This window comes from Natrix helvetica (assembly GCF_964273705.1).
Source record: "Natrix helvetica genome assembly, chromosome: Z".
Classification (NCBI taxonomy): domain Eukaryota; kingdom Metazoa; phylum Chordata; class Lepidosauria; order Squamata; family Natricidae; genus Natrix; species Natrix helvetica.
The window spans coordinates 83,574,343-83,592,504 of record NC_138554.1 but is presented as its reverse complement, the minus strand read 5'-3'; the positions used below and the strand labels follow the sequence as shown (position 1 = coordinate 83,592,504).

Genomic DNA, 18,162 nt, shown 5'->3' with positions numbered 1-18,162 from the left:
CAAGGCAGCATTTGCTGCTGGGCGGCCAGCTGCCCCTCCCGCTGCTCCTTCCCCTAGCCATGTTGGACTTTGAAGAGTTCCAGTGGCAGCTAAGTGAAAACAAACAGCGTAACAAAGTGTGGTTGGAGGCAAGCAAGTCCAACATGGCTAGGGGAAGGGGCAGCGGGATGGAAGCACTGAAGGAGCAATTGTTGTTGTGTCCCCCCCCTTTCCAGAAAACACCCCCCTCCTTCTTGCTCTTCCGTGGACCTGCACCGCCAGATGGCCGGCTCAACTTCAGTCAGCTTCCCATTCCATTGCAGGAGAGATAGCCAGATGGACGGGCTCTCTCAGCCGCTGCCGGGTGAGGCTAACTCTCTAAAAAGCCGGCTTGCCTCTTCTTCCCACCCCCGAGGGGGAATCGCCGAGAAAGGGGCCAGGAAGGTGTCGGCGCTTGGCTGCAGGCACATTTGCAAGCTGCCTGAAGTTGAGCCGGCCATCTGGCGATGCAGGTCCAGAGAAGAGCAAGAAGGAGGAGGGGCTTTTTCTGGAAAGTTGTGCACCCTGTGCGCTATTACTGCCGAGCTCAAGTAACTGCATTCATGCGTGAGTCCACACACACGTAGACATCCACGTCGCCCTTTAAGGCAGAGGAAATGAGCAAGAAAAGGTGATCGTGGCCCATCTTAATGACCAAAATCACTTGAAAGAAGCCGGTGGAGATCTCGCCTGCTTCCATTTTTCAAGCCAAAGGCACTTAGGAGGCACATGCACACCCAAGAAAGGAAAAGGTCACATGGAAAAAGGCGTGAAGGAGCTATGGCCATTGTCCCCTGTCCCCTCTTTCTAGAAAACAGCTGACTCAACTTCAGGCAGCTTGCAAACGTGCGTGCAGCCAAGCGCCGCCACCTTCCTGGCCCCTTTCTCTGCAATTCCTCCTTGGGGGTGCGAAGAAGAGGCAAGCCGGCTTTTTAGAGAGTTATGCTCACCCGGCAGCAGCTGAGAGAGCCCACCCGTCTGGCCACTTCTCCTGCAATGGAATGGGAGGGAGAACTCCTAATCTCTTTCGACGGGAACATGTGATTCATAGTGCTTGGAATAATTCATCTGGGGGATGACTTTGGCACTCTCTTTTTGGCCACCCCCCATCCCTTTGAGTGGGGCAAACTCGTTTGGGGAATGAAAATCCAGAGCGGCTCCCCACTTCAAGTCAAGGTTGAGTGCTGAACTTCTCCCGTTAGGAGGGAGCCCGTCTTCACAGGGAGGTCTGCTAGAACCAAAACAAGGGTCGCCCGTGCATGCCCGGGGCTGAAGTGGGGAAGCGCCAAAAATGGGGCATGGGAGAGCCGTGAATGAATGCGCGCTCTCCCCCCTCCCCACCCGCATGTACCTGCAACCTCCCTCTACTCACCACACATTCACACACGTCTCCTGCTGACACCAGATACTCAAAAATCATCTGGCTGGCGGGAGGCGCGGGCATGCGCAGTGGGTCTGAGCTGGGCAACTGCTTGCGTTGCCAGCAAAAAGGGCTCTTTGAATGACAGTGTGAATCTAAAAGTGTGTGAAAAGGCATTGTAGATTTTGACAAAGTGAAAATATTTATTCCACTGTTTGATATCGATAGAAGATCAGTTTCTTGATGTAGATGGGATTATATTTTAATTTGTGGTGTTTTTATTTCCTTTTAGTGTTTGCAAAAGATGTATACGGAAAATGGATCACCACTGCCCATGGGTTAATAACTGTGTAGGAGAGAACAACCAGAAATACTTTGTACTGTTTACAGTAAGTAATTCACTGAGTGAGTGATCTGTGTAACTATTGAAATTGGCCCTGGAACTTCAAGTAGATCTTGCTCAATTTTTTTGACACTTCCTCCAAAACTAATCAAAAGGAGATACTTGTGAGAAACGTAGCTACTTGTTGAAACTACAAGATGCTTGAAACAAGTTATAAAATATAATCAGCCAGCAAAATATGGTTTTCCAAAGTACATTACTGGACTTTAAATCACAAGCTGTAATTCTAGCCATTTTATTTGCTTAATATTGTATCATATTCCTTCACCAAAGTAGTCTGATTAATATGAGAGAGAGAGAAAGAATCAGAATGAGAAAGAATCAGAATGAGAAAGAATCAGAATGAGATAGAGATAGAATCAGAATAAGGCCAATGTTTTGCCCCAGTGCGTGCACAAGAGGCCTCACCGCTGACAGTGTTCGGTAGCAGTTGCAGCCCGCCAGCCCCTTGGTCAGCACAGTCGGGAGCTTTGGTACCTGCGCAGCACAGGTGAGTTGATTACTTATCAAAGCAGCAGTGGGAGGCATGCTATCGGGAGATGACGTGCAGGAAAGCTGAGAATCGGTGGGCTAGAGTGGCTGGCTGGGTGAGGGAGGCTTGCTTTCATGCAGCCGCACCGGCAAATGACATAGGCAGAGGTGCAGGGGGAAGACAGGTGATTTGATGCACTGCACGGACTGTGGTAAATCTGAGAATTGGTGGGCTGGAGCAGATAGCCAGCTGCAGCAAGCTCACCTTTGCGTGGTGGCACCAGCAGCAGAAGGGCAGAAGTGCAGGGGGAAGACAGGTCATTTTTCTGCATTGTGAAGGCCACAGGCAAGCTGAGACGTGAAGATGAGCTTCTTGTGGCCAGCCAACCACTCCATCCCACTATCTCTCTGCTTGCCTGCGGCTGTGCAGTGTGTCAGGATCATCTATGTTCCCCCTGCACTTCTACCTCCATCTGCTACCAGTGCCACTACACAAAGGAAAGTCTCCCGCGACCAACCGTCTGCTGTCGCCCACTGACTCTAGGCTTTTCTGCAGTCCAGACAGCACATCTGGATTACATGCCTTCCCCCTGCCTCTGCCTCGTCTGCTGCTTGGACAGGTAATCAACATACCTGTGCTGCGCGGGCTGCGGCTGTTGCCGGAAACTGTCAGCCCCCACGCTCTCGCTGCTTCCAGTGCTGCTCCCGAGGCTTATTTTTGGGGTAAGGCTTATATTAGGAGCACGCTAAAAATCAGGCTGGGGCTTATTTTCTGTTTAGGCCTTATTTTCGGAAAAACACAGTACAGAATATGGAGGTAGACTTGCAACTGAAAAGTGATCATGGTTCAATAATCCTTACTCTTACATTATGCCAGAAATCTCTGAGGGCAGGCACAGCCTACCTACCCAGGTTAGGGAGCCAAAATACTCAGGTAAAAATTAAATGGAACGAGAAAAATGCAAAGGAAGTTACTAAATGGATGTTAGTTCCAGAAACCATAGAGCTATGTACATCTCTAAGTTTGAAGGATCTTACTTAGAGGGGTTTGAAACTTTAATCAAATTTGAAATCGGTTCTCACTAACAGAATCCTAGCTCACTCCAAAAGGCCGGTTTCAAAGAATAAAAAGTGGTTTGATAGAGATTGCATGCAACTAAAAAGGATATATAATATGGAGTACAGGAAAAGTAAAAATGTCCCTTTTGAGGATCACACTCACTATTTAAAGCATTTGAAAGCACAATATAAGACCCTTCTAAAAGGAAAGCTCTGAAGGAGTCTGGGCATAGACTAATTACAGCAGTCAGGACATTCTTATTCAATGTTTAAATCTGTCTTTCTTAACATTCCAAATTCTATTTCAGATGTATATAGCACTAATTTCTTTGCATGCTCTAATCATGGTTGGATTCCACTTCCTATATTGTTTGGAAGAAGACTGGACAAGTGAGTATTGGCAATGTAATATTTTGAAAGTAAAACATCAGTATACAGTTGTATAACCCTCACAAAAGAGATTTGAATGGGTGATTACATATTTGCCAATAATATGTTTGTCCATAATTTTATAACATTGTCTTTAGCTTCCTTTTTCTCTCCTTCCCATGAGGAAAAAAAGCATATCTCCTCTAAAGAAAATAGATTGTTTGACTTACAGTAGACTGATCACTTAGAAGTGCCCATACTGTGGTCCTTCTATCTTTATCATGAATATGGTTAGAACTCAGGAAATGGTCTCCATTAATAATTCTCCCTGAACTTTCTTTAGAAAAACTAAGTGTATAATTCTTTCAATTCCCCTGCTGCATCGTTACTTTATATGCCTACAGGGATCCTGTTGACCCCTATTGCAAGATAAGAAGACTGTGGGGCAGGGCGGAAATTGTGTGGGAATAGAAATAAAGTGCAATATTGGAACAAAACCAGAAGTGGGTTCCTACCTATTCGGTCCAGTTCGGCCCAATAGGTAGTAAAAATCTGGCGTACCTTTCCGAACAGGTAGCATGGCAGCCTGGCCACTCCCCTGAACCAGTTTCCCGGTCACCGCTCGCCCCGCCCAGTCTCTGCTCTGCAGCTTGCCTGCCTGAAACACTGCACCCCTGATCTGTCTTCCAGGTAAGCCTACGAATATGTTTAGCTAGCTGCCCCCGCCCCCTTTCCCGTGGCCCTGCCATGCTTCCCTGCCTTCCACATGGCCTTCCTGGCATCCACATGGCCAGCTTGCAAAGACAGGCAAGTGGAAGGCAGGAAGGCATGGCAGGACTGCGGGGAAGGGAGCAAGGAGCCTACTCCCTTCCCTGTGGTCTTGCCATACTTCCCTGCCTTCCACATGGCCTTACCGGTGGTCCCCCATGCCCACTTGCCTTTTGAGGTCGGCGTCCAGCCCGGCCTGGCCAGTGGGTAGACGGGCGACCCTTGGTGGAAACGCAGACACCGTGCTGGGACTGAGAGGGGTGACGGTGGCGCCGATGCTGTGGGAAGGCAAGTGGACATCCCGGGGCTGCTGCACATGCACCCATTCCATTTCTGCAAAGGCAGAGTCCCCCTCCCCCCCCTCCGCTGCAGAGCAATTCAAAGAGGGGAGGATGCTGCTGCAGAAAAGGCTGCCTTCCACCCTGGCCTCTTTGGATCGCCCTGCAGTGGGCAGGGGCAGAAATGGGGCGGGCACATGTGCAGCAGCCCCTGCATGTCTGCTTGCCCTCCCAGAGCACTTTCTTCCTTCTCCCGTTGCCGAAAGAAAGAAGAGAAGGGACTCAGAGCCTGTTTGGAAAGGAGCTGCGGCAGCCTGCCTGTTCCTTTCAGGTACTTTGACCCCTGGGGGGTGGGCAGGGGGGACCATAAAGGGAGCAGAAGCTCCACTGTGAATGGAGGGGGGAAAGTTTGGCTTCTCTGCCACAGCATTCAGTGCTAAGTGCTGCAGCAGAGAGAATCCGAACTTTTTTCCTCCCTCCATTCACAGCGGAGCTGTTGCAGCCTCTCCCCCCCCCCCCCCATACGTTGCCCAGTTGTGCCCATCCTGTTCTGCCCTGCAGTATTTTGGGGGGGAGGATCCTCTGTTTGGGGGGAAATTTGGTTGCTAAAACATCAAAGAATAGGCAGCCTTGGAGGGCCTGTTCATCATTCCCCCTTTCCTCTCAGCCCTGCAAAGCCAAAAATCCCCCCCTCCTCCAAGCACCAACTGGGACTGTGCAGGGGGAGGGGGGAGGCAGGAGTAGATAATCGGACAAGAGAAGCTGAAAGCCAGGAAAGACAGAGCAATCCCAACTCCGCAGCAAGAGGAGTTTCTGCAAAAGGGAGGGCAGCCAAAGACCTTTTAGCCATAATTGCCATCAGTGCAGATGTTGGGGGGGGGGCAAGGAGGAAAGAGGTCCAAGAAGTCCAGCACCCCGAAGAGGTGCATGAGGAGCTTGGCTAGCTGCAAAGCGTGACACGAAATATCCGAAAATTCTCCATTTTGCAAAGTGGCTCTCAAAGAGAAGGAAGCGGGGGCAGCACTTCCTCAGAAGAGCTGAAGCCAGAGGGGGACGCAACACAGCTCTAGCCTCGGCTGCTGCAAAGAAGTGCCATTTCCACTTCCTTCTCTTTGAGAGCCGCCTTGTAAAATGTGGAATTTTCTGATATTTTGCAAGGCAGCTCTCAAAGAGAAAGAAGCACCGTGGCAAGCGCGGGTTGTGTGTGTGTGTGTGTAGGGGGTGGGGGACATGGACTGTTTGCTGTAGAAGTGGTAGGGAGGTGCGCGCGGGGGGCAAAATGGGAAGCACCCCACCAACAGAAGTTCTGTGTGGAAGGCAAGGGTGCAGCGGGAGGGGAGGCTGGCTGTCCCACAGCATGGGGCTTACTTTCCTAACCGCTTGCCATCACTGCCCCCGCAGGATGGAACGTTACTGCCTCCTCCCTTCCGGCTACACCTAGCTAAGCCGCGGCCCCGCCTGCCCTGCTTAGCTGGGTGGCTTGCTGGGAAAGCAGCGAGCAATGGTGAGTGGTAAGGGAGGCAAGAACCAAGCCAGCATCCCTGCCTCCTTCTTCCGAGAGCCACGGCAGCGGGACATCGAGGCTTCTGTGCCAGCCTCCCAGCTGGCAAAACAAATTTTCTCGGTTCTGTGGGCATGGCTAGGTGAGGTAAGCATATGACTACGTGTGCGTGAGTGACATCAAGTAGGCCACGCCCATTCAGTCACATGCCCCCTAGCCACACCGACAGAACCGGTAGTAAAAAAATGTGAAACCCACCCCTGAACAAAACCTATAGAGAAATCATGCTTTTTCTGGCCAGAGGTGATGGGGAAGTTGTAATCCAGAACATCCTCAAAAGCAGTATGGGGACCTGTGTTTACTGATGGCCTATGAATCTGTATACCATTTTTTTAAACAATAAGCCTTGAAGAATTATATTGTGACTATTGTGAAATAAGATATGTTTGTGTATTGTATGGTAGCTGAAAATGGTCAATGGAAGCAAGAATTAATAAATAAAACAGTGATAAAGACAATATTCACCTTTAAATCAGGACATGAAAATTCTGTATATCAAAGTTGAAAAATGTTTGTGGGCTAAAAGTAAATTCATGTTTCATAATTAAAATTATAAGAAACAATACTATGTAGAAAGTACCATGGAATCTCTTGTTTGCATAATCGTTATGAATGCAAATCACAACACACAGAAAAATTTAGAAAAAGAAATTAAGGAAGATTTTATTTTGTTTCTATTTCTATTCCTTCTTTCCAAATGCCTTATTTTACTTCCAGCATCTGCCATTTCATTCTGAAACTTAATCTCATGTCAATGTGAAATAAGTTGTGATTAAGAGCTTCATTTTTTATTTGATGACATTAAATTATATTGGAAAGGATAGCACCTAATACCGTGTTTCCCCGAAAATACGACATGTCCTAATACTAAGCTCAATTGGGCTTTTCAGCACATGGGTTAAAATAAGCCTCCCCCTAAAATCTTCCCCCCGCGCAAACTACTTAAACACATGCGTGACAAGAGACAGCAGGCTTTTCGAAAGTTCACCAAATCCAAAAGGTAGGGTAATACAGGGTGGTGGGATGAGAAGAGAAGCTTGTTATTGATGCAGTTTTTATCGGGCAGCAGTGAGGCTTTTCAGCTTTCCTTGCTTTTGGGAGCCGACTTTGGCGGATGTAGGGCGTTCCACGCTGACTGACAGCTCTCGCCACAATTGTCATCCAGTAGCAGTGAGGCTTTTGCCCTGCTTAGCTGGGTGGCTTGCTGGGAAAGCAGCGAGCAATGGTGAGTGGTAAGGGAGGCAAGAACCAAGCCAGCATCCCTGCCTCCTTCTTCCGAGAGCCACGGCAGCGGGACATCGAGGCTTCTGTGCCAGCCTCCCAGCTGGCAAAACAAATTTTCTCGGTTCTGTGGGCATGGCTAGGTGAGGTAGGCATGTGACTACGTGTGCGCAGTGAGGCTTTTAGAGGAGTTTGGAGCCCCCCTTGCAAGTAGCGGCAAATGTTATTTATTCTCCTCTACAAGAGGAAGAGGTAGAGGAGGAGGAGGCTGCACGAGTGGGGAAGATTGGAGGAGGGGAGAGGTGCTAAGAAAGTCAAAGCCTTCCCTCCTTCCCTCTTTTTCTTCAGCAGTCTCCCTCCGCCTCCCAAGTACACTGCCCACCTCATCTCCATTCTGTCCAGCTGGTGTGGCTCTGCTTTTGGCAAAGAAAAGAAAAGGAGGAGGGGGGAAAAAGTCCCAGGGCAAGAAATGTGCCTTGCAGAATATTGAATATCGCATTAAACTGCGCCTCCCCCCCCACTTTCCCTTTCTTTTGTCTCCCGTCATTGTCTCTCTCTTTCTCTTTTTTTTTTTTTTTTTTTTTTGATGAGCCCGAGCTGTCATAGCCAGCCAGTTTCACTTGTTTGCTTGGCAGCGCCGTTTTTTGGAAACTGAAGAGGAAGTCTCGCGCTCGGCCCCCCTCTCCCGATAATAAGGCCACAGCCATATTTCCGGGGTCAAAAGAAAATAAGACCCTGTCTTATTTTCGGGAAAACACGATAATTATTTTTATAAGAAAAGATGCATAAAAGATCAAGAACAGATTGGACTTAGATTAGGAAGCCGTGAAAAGGAACTTGCCTGCAGTTACAGCATAACTTATAATTCAAGACTTCCTCAACTGATGACTACAATTGAGCCCAAAATTTCTGTTGCTAAGCGACACATTTTGCCCCATTTTAAGGCCTTTATTGCCATAGTTGTGAATTAGTGCAATTATTAAGCAGGTAAGTGGTTGTTAAGTGAATCGGGTTTCCCCATTGACTTTGCTTATCAGAAGATTGCAAATGGTAATCACATGACCAAGGGACAATGCAACAATGAGAAATAGGGACCAATTGCCAAGCTTCCAAATTTTAATCACGTGACCTTGCAATGGTCGTGTGAAGAACAGTTAAATCACTTTTTTCAGTGCCGTTGCAACATTGAATGGTCACTAAGTGAACTGTTGTATGTTGAAGAGTACCTGTATTTATTCCTGCTACATTTTAAAGTTTGTATGTATGACTGCTGGCTTTCAGAATTCTATAACTCTAATTTCCAGATGTTGGAATTTGGTGGCTTATAAATAATTCTGAATAATTAAATCTCTTTTATAATTGAATAAACTTAGAAACTACTCAATATAAGCAACTCTAAGTAGTGTACAAAGGCAGCATTATCATTGGTTCAGTTGCTAGAATATGAAATGCTCTTTCATATTACATTTTCAGAGTGCAGTTCTTTCTCTCCACCAACTACTGTGATCCTTCTGATCCTCTTGTGCTTTGAGGCTCTCCTTTTTCTCATTTTCACATCTGTAATGTTTGGAACACAGGTACATTCCATCTGCACTGATGAAACAGTGAGTACTTCCTGTCTCTTGATTATTTTGTTCCTTTTTTAAAAGAATCACTTGGCATGATTTCATTGTCTTTGTCCAAAAAAGAATATGAGAGTGCCAAACTACAATAGAAAATATATTTTATAAATAGCAATTGGATTTCATAAAATAAAAATATTAGTAATTTTTTTCCTAATGTGATGCTCTCCAGACACTTAATTAATTTAGAGGTGGGAAATTTGTTTGGAAAGTTTGATATAGGTCAAATGCGGATATAAAATGTGGATATTCATTGCTGATAACTTTCTACAATTTCATTATTTAGTGTTCCTGTTGTTCTATTAAATAGTAACATACACATTAGTGACATACAGAGATAATTTGAACAGTATATTTTTGTACATATCTAGAGGACATGCCATCCACCATTTCTGAATTACAATTAAATGATTTAGCAATTAAAGCTGTTGTACATTTCAACATTAATCAGTGCCACTTCTCTTTCAAAGAAAAATTGTTACCTACTATTAGTATCTGGTATTTTTAATGGCACCTGAAAGAAAACTGTGATTACCTGGCTTAGAATGTAAGTGGATCAGGCATCTTTTAGCATCTGTTTATCAATTTTGATTAGCCATGAATGTTGTTGTTTATTTCTCTTTATTGGCTCCTACCCAATAGAAAATTATGTTATTTTGTGCAATGTGATCAAGTTGCCTGGGGTAACAGGTAGGAATAAAAGAGATATTTTTTGATATGAGATCCAAACAAATTGAGCCAGTGTTGTCATCTGTTTATTTTGTTTCATGAATTGAAGGAGGTTTGGAAGAAACCTACTCTCATGGATTTATGCATTCACATTTACAATAGTTTTCACCAATAGTTTTGTGCCATGTTCTGTAGAATCCTGAAATGATAAGTCAAATAGCTAATCATTGTTTTTGTTATTTTTCTTACAAAAGAAATAATTAAAATTATGTACATTGAAATGAGATCCATAGGTGTCATGTTGTGTACAAGTCTTTCACCAAAATAAAGATGTTGAGATTGGCATCTTATAAGAGAGGAACCTCATGGAACATATTGTCATTTATTTCTGTTGAAGCCTCCTTAGATTTTTTTCTGTAATAATCTTCTCTAGATTCATTTTCAAGTAACTTATATTGAAAAATGAGGAATTATATCTCTATTGAAGAAAGAGAATGAAAGATTTTAGATAATTGCCCAAAGTGCAATTGGCTATCAAAGAGAAAGAACAAACTGATTATTATACAATTTGGGAATCTTTTTACTGGTAGTTAGAGAATAGACATAAGAATTAATAGTTAAAAGAAGTTATCTAAAGTATGGAAAATGTATTAATAGTCAATATAACTAATAGATTTAAATAAATTACAATGGGATTGTTATAATATTAGATACTTAAGGTATTGGAAAGCAAACTAAGATGAGATTAAATTGTGAATAAAATTATATATTTGAAACTCTGAATACTGAATAAGGACTGTCCCCCCTGAGATTTCTCTTTCTTATTTTTTTATTAAATTTTTATTTTATTTTTAATATAAATAATCCATTTTCCATAACCAGTGTGTCATCTGGGTATACTATTTCATAAATGTTCTTTGTCTATGTTGTTCTCAGTTGTAGAAATTTAATAAGGAAGACTTTAGTCCAAAGGGTCTCAAGATGGCATATTATGTTAAAATGGAATAGAAATTATTTTGCATCAGAATCAGAAAATCTTTAATAGCAATAGGTTTCATATATTCCAGTGTTATACCTAAGAAAGATAGTCCATCATCAGTCTCACTTTTAAATGGGAGGAACATGGCAAAAGAACAAAAGAATTCAGTATATCAATGCAGTTTGCAACAGTCCCTTTAAACCAACACTATAAATTTAGATGCTTATACAGCCATCTTTAGGGAATACTTTACTTTGTGATGTTTGTTTTCGTTTCATCTATTTTGTGAACTAAAATATTTTCAATTCTTTAGCTTTTGCATAATAAAAAAATAGCCCTTCACTGTTTTGGTGGCTATTTTGATGTTATTTATTTTCCCACTGTTTTGTTTTGTTTTATTTGTTTTATTTTATTTTATCTCATTTCACTTCTTATTTTGAGACGGGAATACTAGAATTCTGCACAAAATTTGAAATGTGACCATGCCATTGGGTTTTATACGAAGGCAGGTGGCAGCATCTAATCTACCTCAGATATCTGAAAACAATTAAAATGGCTAAGATTACGCCAAAATTCCAGGGATGTGGACTTGACTTTCCAGAAGGTGACTGTGACAAACAGCTTCCACATTTTCTCCAAAATATTAGTAGATGAGCAAGCCATCATAAATTGAAGTCAACTCAAGGGCATTGTCATCATTTATAATGATTCCAAAAGTTTACATTGAAGTACACTTCAAAGTAAATTGACCAGTTATCGTTTTCCTGGTTGCATTTGAGAATCTTATATGTGTATACATATAAATGAATTATTTTCTTCTGTCCCTATATCATTTTACACATGTGTTACTTGAAATGTCACTGTATTATTTATTCATCCAATTTGGAAAGATAATTCATAAAATTGTCTGCTTTGTATTTTTGATCAAGCAGGGTATCCAGCGCATATTACAACCTCACTGTTTATATCCTACTCAGATATGAAAAATTAAATGAGTCTACTATAGTTCCTTAAAAAAAGTAAATTCAATTGTTCATGTACCTTCACTTAAACACTGCTTTTTCCCATTCTACTTAACTATTTATTGAACCATAAAAGGACTGATTGCCAGAAATTGGCCTGCTTTTTTTGCCCACAGGATGACTAAATCTGTTGGCTGATGGAGGGAAAGTTGTTCAAGGCCTGTACTACATATTTATATGCTCTTAGACTAAGAAACAATTGATAGGAGTAGGATGGGAGGGTGCTAAAAATCAGTTTTATCAAAAAGATTTTGGCATTCTCAAATTTACTGTGGTTGTTTTTAGATGGCAAAATCCAGTGTGCTATAAGGTATGATGTAGAAGCATCAGTAACCCTAAGAAGTATGCACTACTATTGCATGAAATGAAATTAGAGGTCTCTGTACCTGGTTTATGGTTAATCTTACTTTACTATATTGTATCAAACTATGTTTCATTATTCTGCAGCCCAAGCAGAACACATCAAACTTAGCCCAAAATGTCCAGTGAACTATTGCCACAATTCTGAGTTTCTTTTAAAGTATAGAAGCCCAGGATATTTCTGCAGCTTTCTTTTAATCTAATGGCTATTCTATGAAACTAAATTTAGTTTGTATTCTCTCCCTTTCTTAGATTTGACCCTATAGCATTTTAAGATTTGAGATTAGATTGTTTAAAGTTTCAGTAAAGATTTAGTTACCATGTTTAGTCTTTGTTTTAAATTAAATTGATTCTTAGCCTTAGTATTGGCTGATTGTTCTTAATTTATCATATAACTTTCACCAAAATCATCCTTAGTTTTAGGATTTAGAACAGCATATTAGCAAATAATTAACAACTTATTCTAGTGCTGTATAGAAAATAGGGCAATACTCTAGAAGAACAGTAGAATCAGTAGATCATTTGCTCATAGACTGTGTGTATACTATAGCACAATGCTCAGCGTTTGTTAATTGTTCCACCTCTTTCATCTTATTTGGGTGACACTAAACATTGCTCATTTACTTTTTAACCCAGAGCTGAGATATGTGTAAAAGAAGTTAGATTTAGTGTAGTAGTTGGGAAATATAACACCAACCCCCAAAATTTACATTCCAGACATTTTAAAATTTGAGACATGCTTAAATATTATGATTTTGCGTTTTATAAATATTTTACATTTATATGCTTATTTTAGTTTATTTTTGTTCAACGTTTCTGTATTGTAGTCCATGATTATATAAATATTTAAGCATTGAAGTAATTTATAAATAAATAGAGCTGATAAATTTTGCAAGCTAGCACTATGCCACAAAATAAGATCTCAAATCATAGTTGGTTTGGATTTTATATTGTGTAAGGTATAATTTTGCTGAGTTTAAACAAAAATCATTTATTCATCTAGCTGTTAATTTATTTTTAGTACTTTTATGCTGCTTCATGATCTGGCTTTAAAAAATTTAATACTAATTGCATATCACAAGTTTCTTATCCTTTCAGTGAGGATGGAATGACAGGATGAATTAGGGATCTCAGGAGTGAGCCTCTTCAGTAATAGTCCTGTATCCTCTGCAGCACATTTCCCCCACAGATGAGATTGATTCCATTCTTATTGTAGTGTTACATAGAACTGTTAAGATCCAGAGGGAAAGAATGGTAGATGGACTGTTCCCTTGAGAAAGGTATATCACATTTAGATGTGATCTATATATTACTTTGTTGTCTTTAAGGAGGATTTGTAAGCTATTCAGAATCAGTTTGACTGGAGCAGCATGTAAAGTGATAAATAAATTAGTAAACATGCTTGACATTTATGACTTGTCATAATGCAAGCCACCATTCACTGTTATGTCTAAATGCAGTCATTATTTACTTTATTACTCCATTACATAATACTTAACTTCAGAATTTACTTCACAATCATAAATAAGAGTTGTCTTAGCAAAACATGCTAAACATAAGTCAACATGGTTTTTGCTCAGTTTTTTTAGTAATTAAATATTAATTTGATGGTTTTATGATTTTCTATGATTTCCCTATGACTTTTTAAATAATTAAATTGATAGATAGCATATTTCATACAGCTTATATAAAATTACATTCAGAACCTTTTTCTTTTTCGATATTTTAACAGTTAGCTTAAAAGCTATTTCTATCTCTTTTTGCAATATTGTATACAAAAATATTTTCTTTGTGAAAGTCTGACTGTGATCAACTTAAAACTATATTCTATCAGAATACTATATTTTGGCTGCAGACTGTAATTTTTCTCTATTTTAAATATTACCTTCTGTGGAAGAGGCAATATTGTATCCCTTTGCAGGTAGTCCTCAGCTTATGAGCACAATTGAATCCCACATTTCTAAAGCTAAGCAAGGCAGTTGTCAGGTGAATTTTGCTCCATTTTACAGCCATTTTTGCCACAGTTGTTAAGTGAATTACTGAAGTTGTTAAGTTAGTAACACAGTTGTTAAGTGAATCTGGCTTCCTCATTGACTTTGTCATAAGGTCACAAAAGATAATCACATGACCCCGGGACACTGCAACCAACATAAATATAAACGTGTTGCCAAGCACCTGAATTTTGATCACATGACCATGAGATCAGGGGATGCTGCAATGATCATGTGTGAAAAACAGTCACTTTTTTCAGTGCCATTGTAACTTAAAATGGTCAGTAAATGAATTGTGTAAGTTAAGGACTACTTGTACTATATTCTATACAGTACAGTATTGTTTCTATATACATTGTCACTGTGCTTTTGTGTCTAAATTTTGTTTTTCCAAAAGTTTTTCACTGGCGTCAATGCAGCGTTCCAGTTTGATCATCATACTATAATGTAAAATGACCAAATAGCATGAAAGGGTAAGCAGAGTAGATTTTAGCTGCTGACTCAATCTATGCATAGACAAGTTTAATAACTATGTTAACAGCTCCATGAATGATTTGCTGTACATCTTGTGTGAACCATGAACATGGGCTTGTTTTTTTTCAGGTAAAGCAAACCAGAGAAAGGAACCACCTTATTTTGTATTTCTTTCTCTGTCTTGTCTGTTTCATGCAGTGATGTGCTAAGCAAACTATGGAGAGATCCATCATAATAATCAGCCACACCCATTTTGGGAGAAGTGAGTGAGTGTAATCTGAATTGTCCATTCACTACTAAGGCAAATAATTTGATATACAGACCAATTTACTAAGGACAATGACATAACCGACTCTATCGTTCCTGTATTTATAAGCATCACTTGAAAAATTGACATGAAAGATGGAGAATGGATTGTTTTCCAAAAATATCTAATATGTAACTTTTATACCCTAACTGATTCTTAATGCAGGTGCAGGTGCTTATTACTGAAGTATTAGAAACTCATCTGACATGTAGTCTTCTTCTGAATTTTCCTAAGCTAATATTGTTCCTGTATCCTCCTTTTCTATACTCATACATTACCTTGCAATTCTTTCTTCTGCTGCCGAGTGACTGCAACTTTCTCTAACTACGTGCCCTTCAGATGTGCTGGGTTTGCAACTTGTTGCTATATTGGTCAGCAGTCATGCTAGCTGAGGAATTTGGGAAAATAAAACTTTAGTGCATCTGAATGGCATCAGAATTGCAGAAAATAAACTTACGATTAAATGAAACTGGAAAAGAAATGGCTGAGGCTTTTCTTAAATCTGGAAGTGTGTATATTTTCTTATTAATCATTTCAATAAAACATAATTGGTTTGTTAATTATTTGGGGGAAGGAGAATATTAATATCAACTCCTAAGGTGTCATGGCAACTATGATTTTTTTTCATTTCTACATTATTGGTTTTCTATCCCACCTGCCAGCCTTTGTTAATATTTGAAAAATATGTTTAGAAAAACTTAGTATTTTCCTGCTCCAGCCATTTGATAAAGGCCAGATAAGAGGGAATCTTTTCCCCGAAACCAGAAGTACAAAATAAGTTCCTGCCTGAAAATGTCATATTTCTGTTTTCAGGGAATAGAACAGTTGAAAAAAGAAGAGAGAAGATGGGCTAAAAAAACAAAATGGATGAACATGAAAGCAGTATTCGGCCATCCGTTCTCTATAGTTTGGCTTAGCCCATTTGCTACTCCAGACCAAGGAAAAGCCGACCCATATCAGTATGTGGTCTAAGAATTCATGACAACATTTTCACCCAAACAAAACTGCATTTGCGGTACTATGGCTATTACACATGAATGTTTCCAATGAAAAAACCTTTTGTTTAAAGAAAAACTGCCTGTAAAAGGGCAGATAACTGCAAAGAAAAGATGAGGGTGGGGGGAAGGTCTGTATTCTGCAAACTTTGTTAATTCTTCATCTCTGGCTGAAGCGTTTTCTTCTTCTTTTTACTTAATAATTTGACTGGCCTATTTTTTCCCTGTCTGCTTGCTGACACAACTAATGTAAAGGAGAAACTCCTCTCTCTCTGCCCACCTATGCTGACTGTGTAGTATTTATACAACCACTAAACAACAGCTTATGCCAGGAATATCATCTTATATGGGTAGTCATGAACTTCTTTGTGGCAGAAATTACTTTTATGTTGTGGTATTTTTTGTGCACCTAAGTTAAAGCCTCACATAATGTCTGAAATAATGGAAGAGAAAATATGGCTCAACTAGAAGTCCGGTTGATAACTTTGCTTAGTTTTTAAGCTTTAAAATATGTTGCCAATACTATTGTATTTTGGAGAGCTACAGAAATTTTCTTGTGCTGTTTTTAAACCGTATCTTTCTGGAAAGCAGGAATTGCTGTCACTATTGGTTATATAAAGGAAGGTTGTGGTATGTATGGCTTTGTAATGCCTTATAATTGAAGAAATATGGGAAGTTGATTTAAATGTGTAGAATAGCAAGATAAAATTTGTATTAATTAAAAAAGGGGAATGGTTAATGAATAGAGTTCATATATAGAAGAGGCTTAAAATCCAGGTAAAAGTCTAGCATTGTCCTCTAATTTTCTTTTTAACATTACGTCCTTTTTATATCTTTAGATACTTGTTCTGCTTTAATTCTATACATACATGCATACATACATACATACATCATACATACATACATAAACATATATATATATATATATATATATATATATATATATATATATATATATATATATATATATATATATATATATATATATATATATATATATATTACAATTAGAACTATCATGTGTAAAAAGATCATACATGCCTTCGTTCATGATTACATGGATGGCAAACTGTATACATAGTAAGAGCTTGGAGATGAGGACTAAATAGAAGGCATTCTGTTTAAAACAAACATAAGTCGAACATCTTACACCCAAACTGAGTGAGTCTGTAACACTTTGGCAGGGATTTCATTACATATATTGGATTTTAAAAATTCTGATGGTCTCATTTTGAAAATAATGTGAATGCTGCATTTTTTCAGTACTGTCAATGCTTCCATATGGGAAACAAATGCAATAAATCTTTTCTGAACTCTGCTTCTGTGCCTTTATTTAAAACACATTCTTTTAAATTCCATTGTCCTCTAGATTGTAGGTAGTTGAGTAATTAGTGTTAAATTTATTTGAATCAAATAGTACTTTGGCTACACTTTTATAGTCTATTATTGTGCATTCAACAAGCAAACAGACATTTTTGTAACAAAACTAGTTTCTTATTTCCACAATTACATATTAAAATGCTTAATACAGAAGAATGTATTTTGTGGATCAGTAATCCTTGATGAACTGCGTTAGATGTTTTGAAAAAAAATACATAAGAAAAAGAAATAAGATTTTTTACCTTTCAATCTTGGAAGTAAGAGTCACTGAGTTCGGTGAAACTTATTTTAAGCTATTATATTTAGATCATAATTTAGATTTTTGTATGAATGATACTATATGTACTAGCCTATTAGACAAAGAACCTCAGTGATTTATAAAACAAGATATTGGAAAGAGAATATGAAAATGTGTCTAGGTCTTACTCTACATATTAAAAGTAATTTACCACATTTATTCCAGCAGACCAACTTTCCAATGAAGAGAGAGCATTTTCTGATCCAGTTTTCATCAGCTTTCTAACTGTAGAATTTTATCTCCATGGAGGCTTGGATAATTTCCTTTTTGATGAATTTTTGGCAGGATATTCTATGTTTTTCCAAGTTTTAAATATTTTGCTAGATATTAAATAGATCTGAGGATGGGTGGTGCTGTTAACTGTATTATTTTATGGTGTATTTTTGGTGGAGCATAAAAATTATACTGCAATGAATTTGTCACAGGATACCATTTTGGATTTGCTATAATAAACTAATTTGTCTATCTCTGAAAAAAAATGTCAAATAATTATATGTTTGCCTAGCTATCAATAAATACAATTATTTACATTCAAATCAAATAAATGATTTTACACT

The 18,162-nt window shown here is 39.6% G+C and overlaps 1 protein-coding gene across 5 annotated transcripts in view; it reads left to right on the top strand.

Moving 5' to 3' along the window:
- Window positions 1-18,162, top strand: part of ZDHHC3 (zDHHC palmitoyltransferase 3) — a 103,849-nt gene that overhangs the window by 81,134 nt on the left and 4,553 nt on the right. For 4 of the 5 annotated variants that reach the window (XM_081933368.1, XM_081933365.1, XM_081933364.1 and 1 more), the window contains 3 exons: window positions 1,671-1,767; window positions 3,620-3,701; window positions 8,982-9,112. In XM_081933368.1, the coding sequence (XP_081789494.1) occupies window positions 1,671-1,767; window positions 3,620-3,701; window positions 8,982-9,112 (310 nt within the window). Of the gene's footprint in view, window positions 1-1,670; window positions 1,768-3,619; window positions 3,702-8,981; window positions 9,113-15,745; window positions 16,848-18,162 lie in introns of those variants that run through there. The other variant, XM_081933367.1, reaches the window with a different exon arrangement.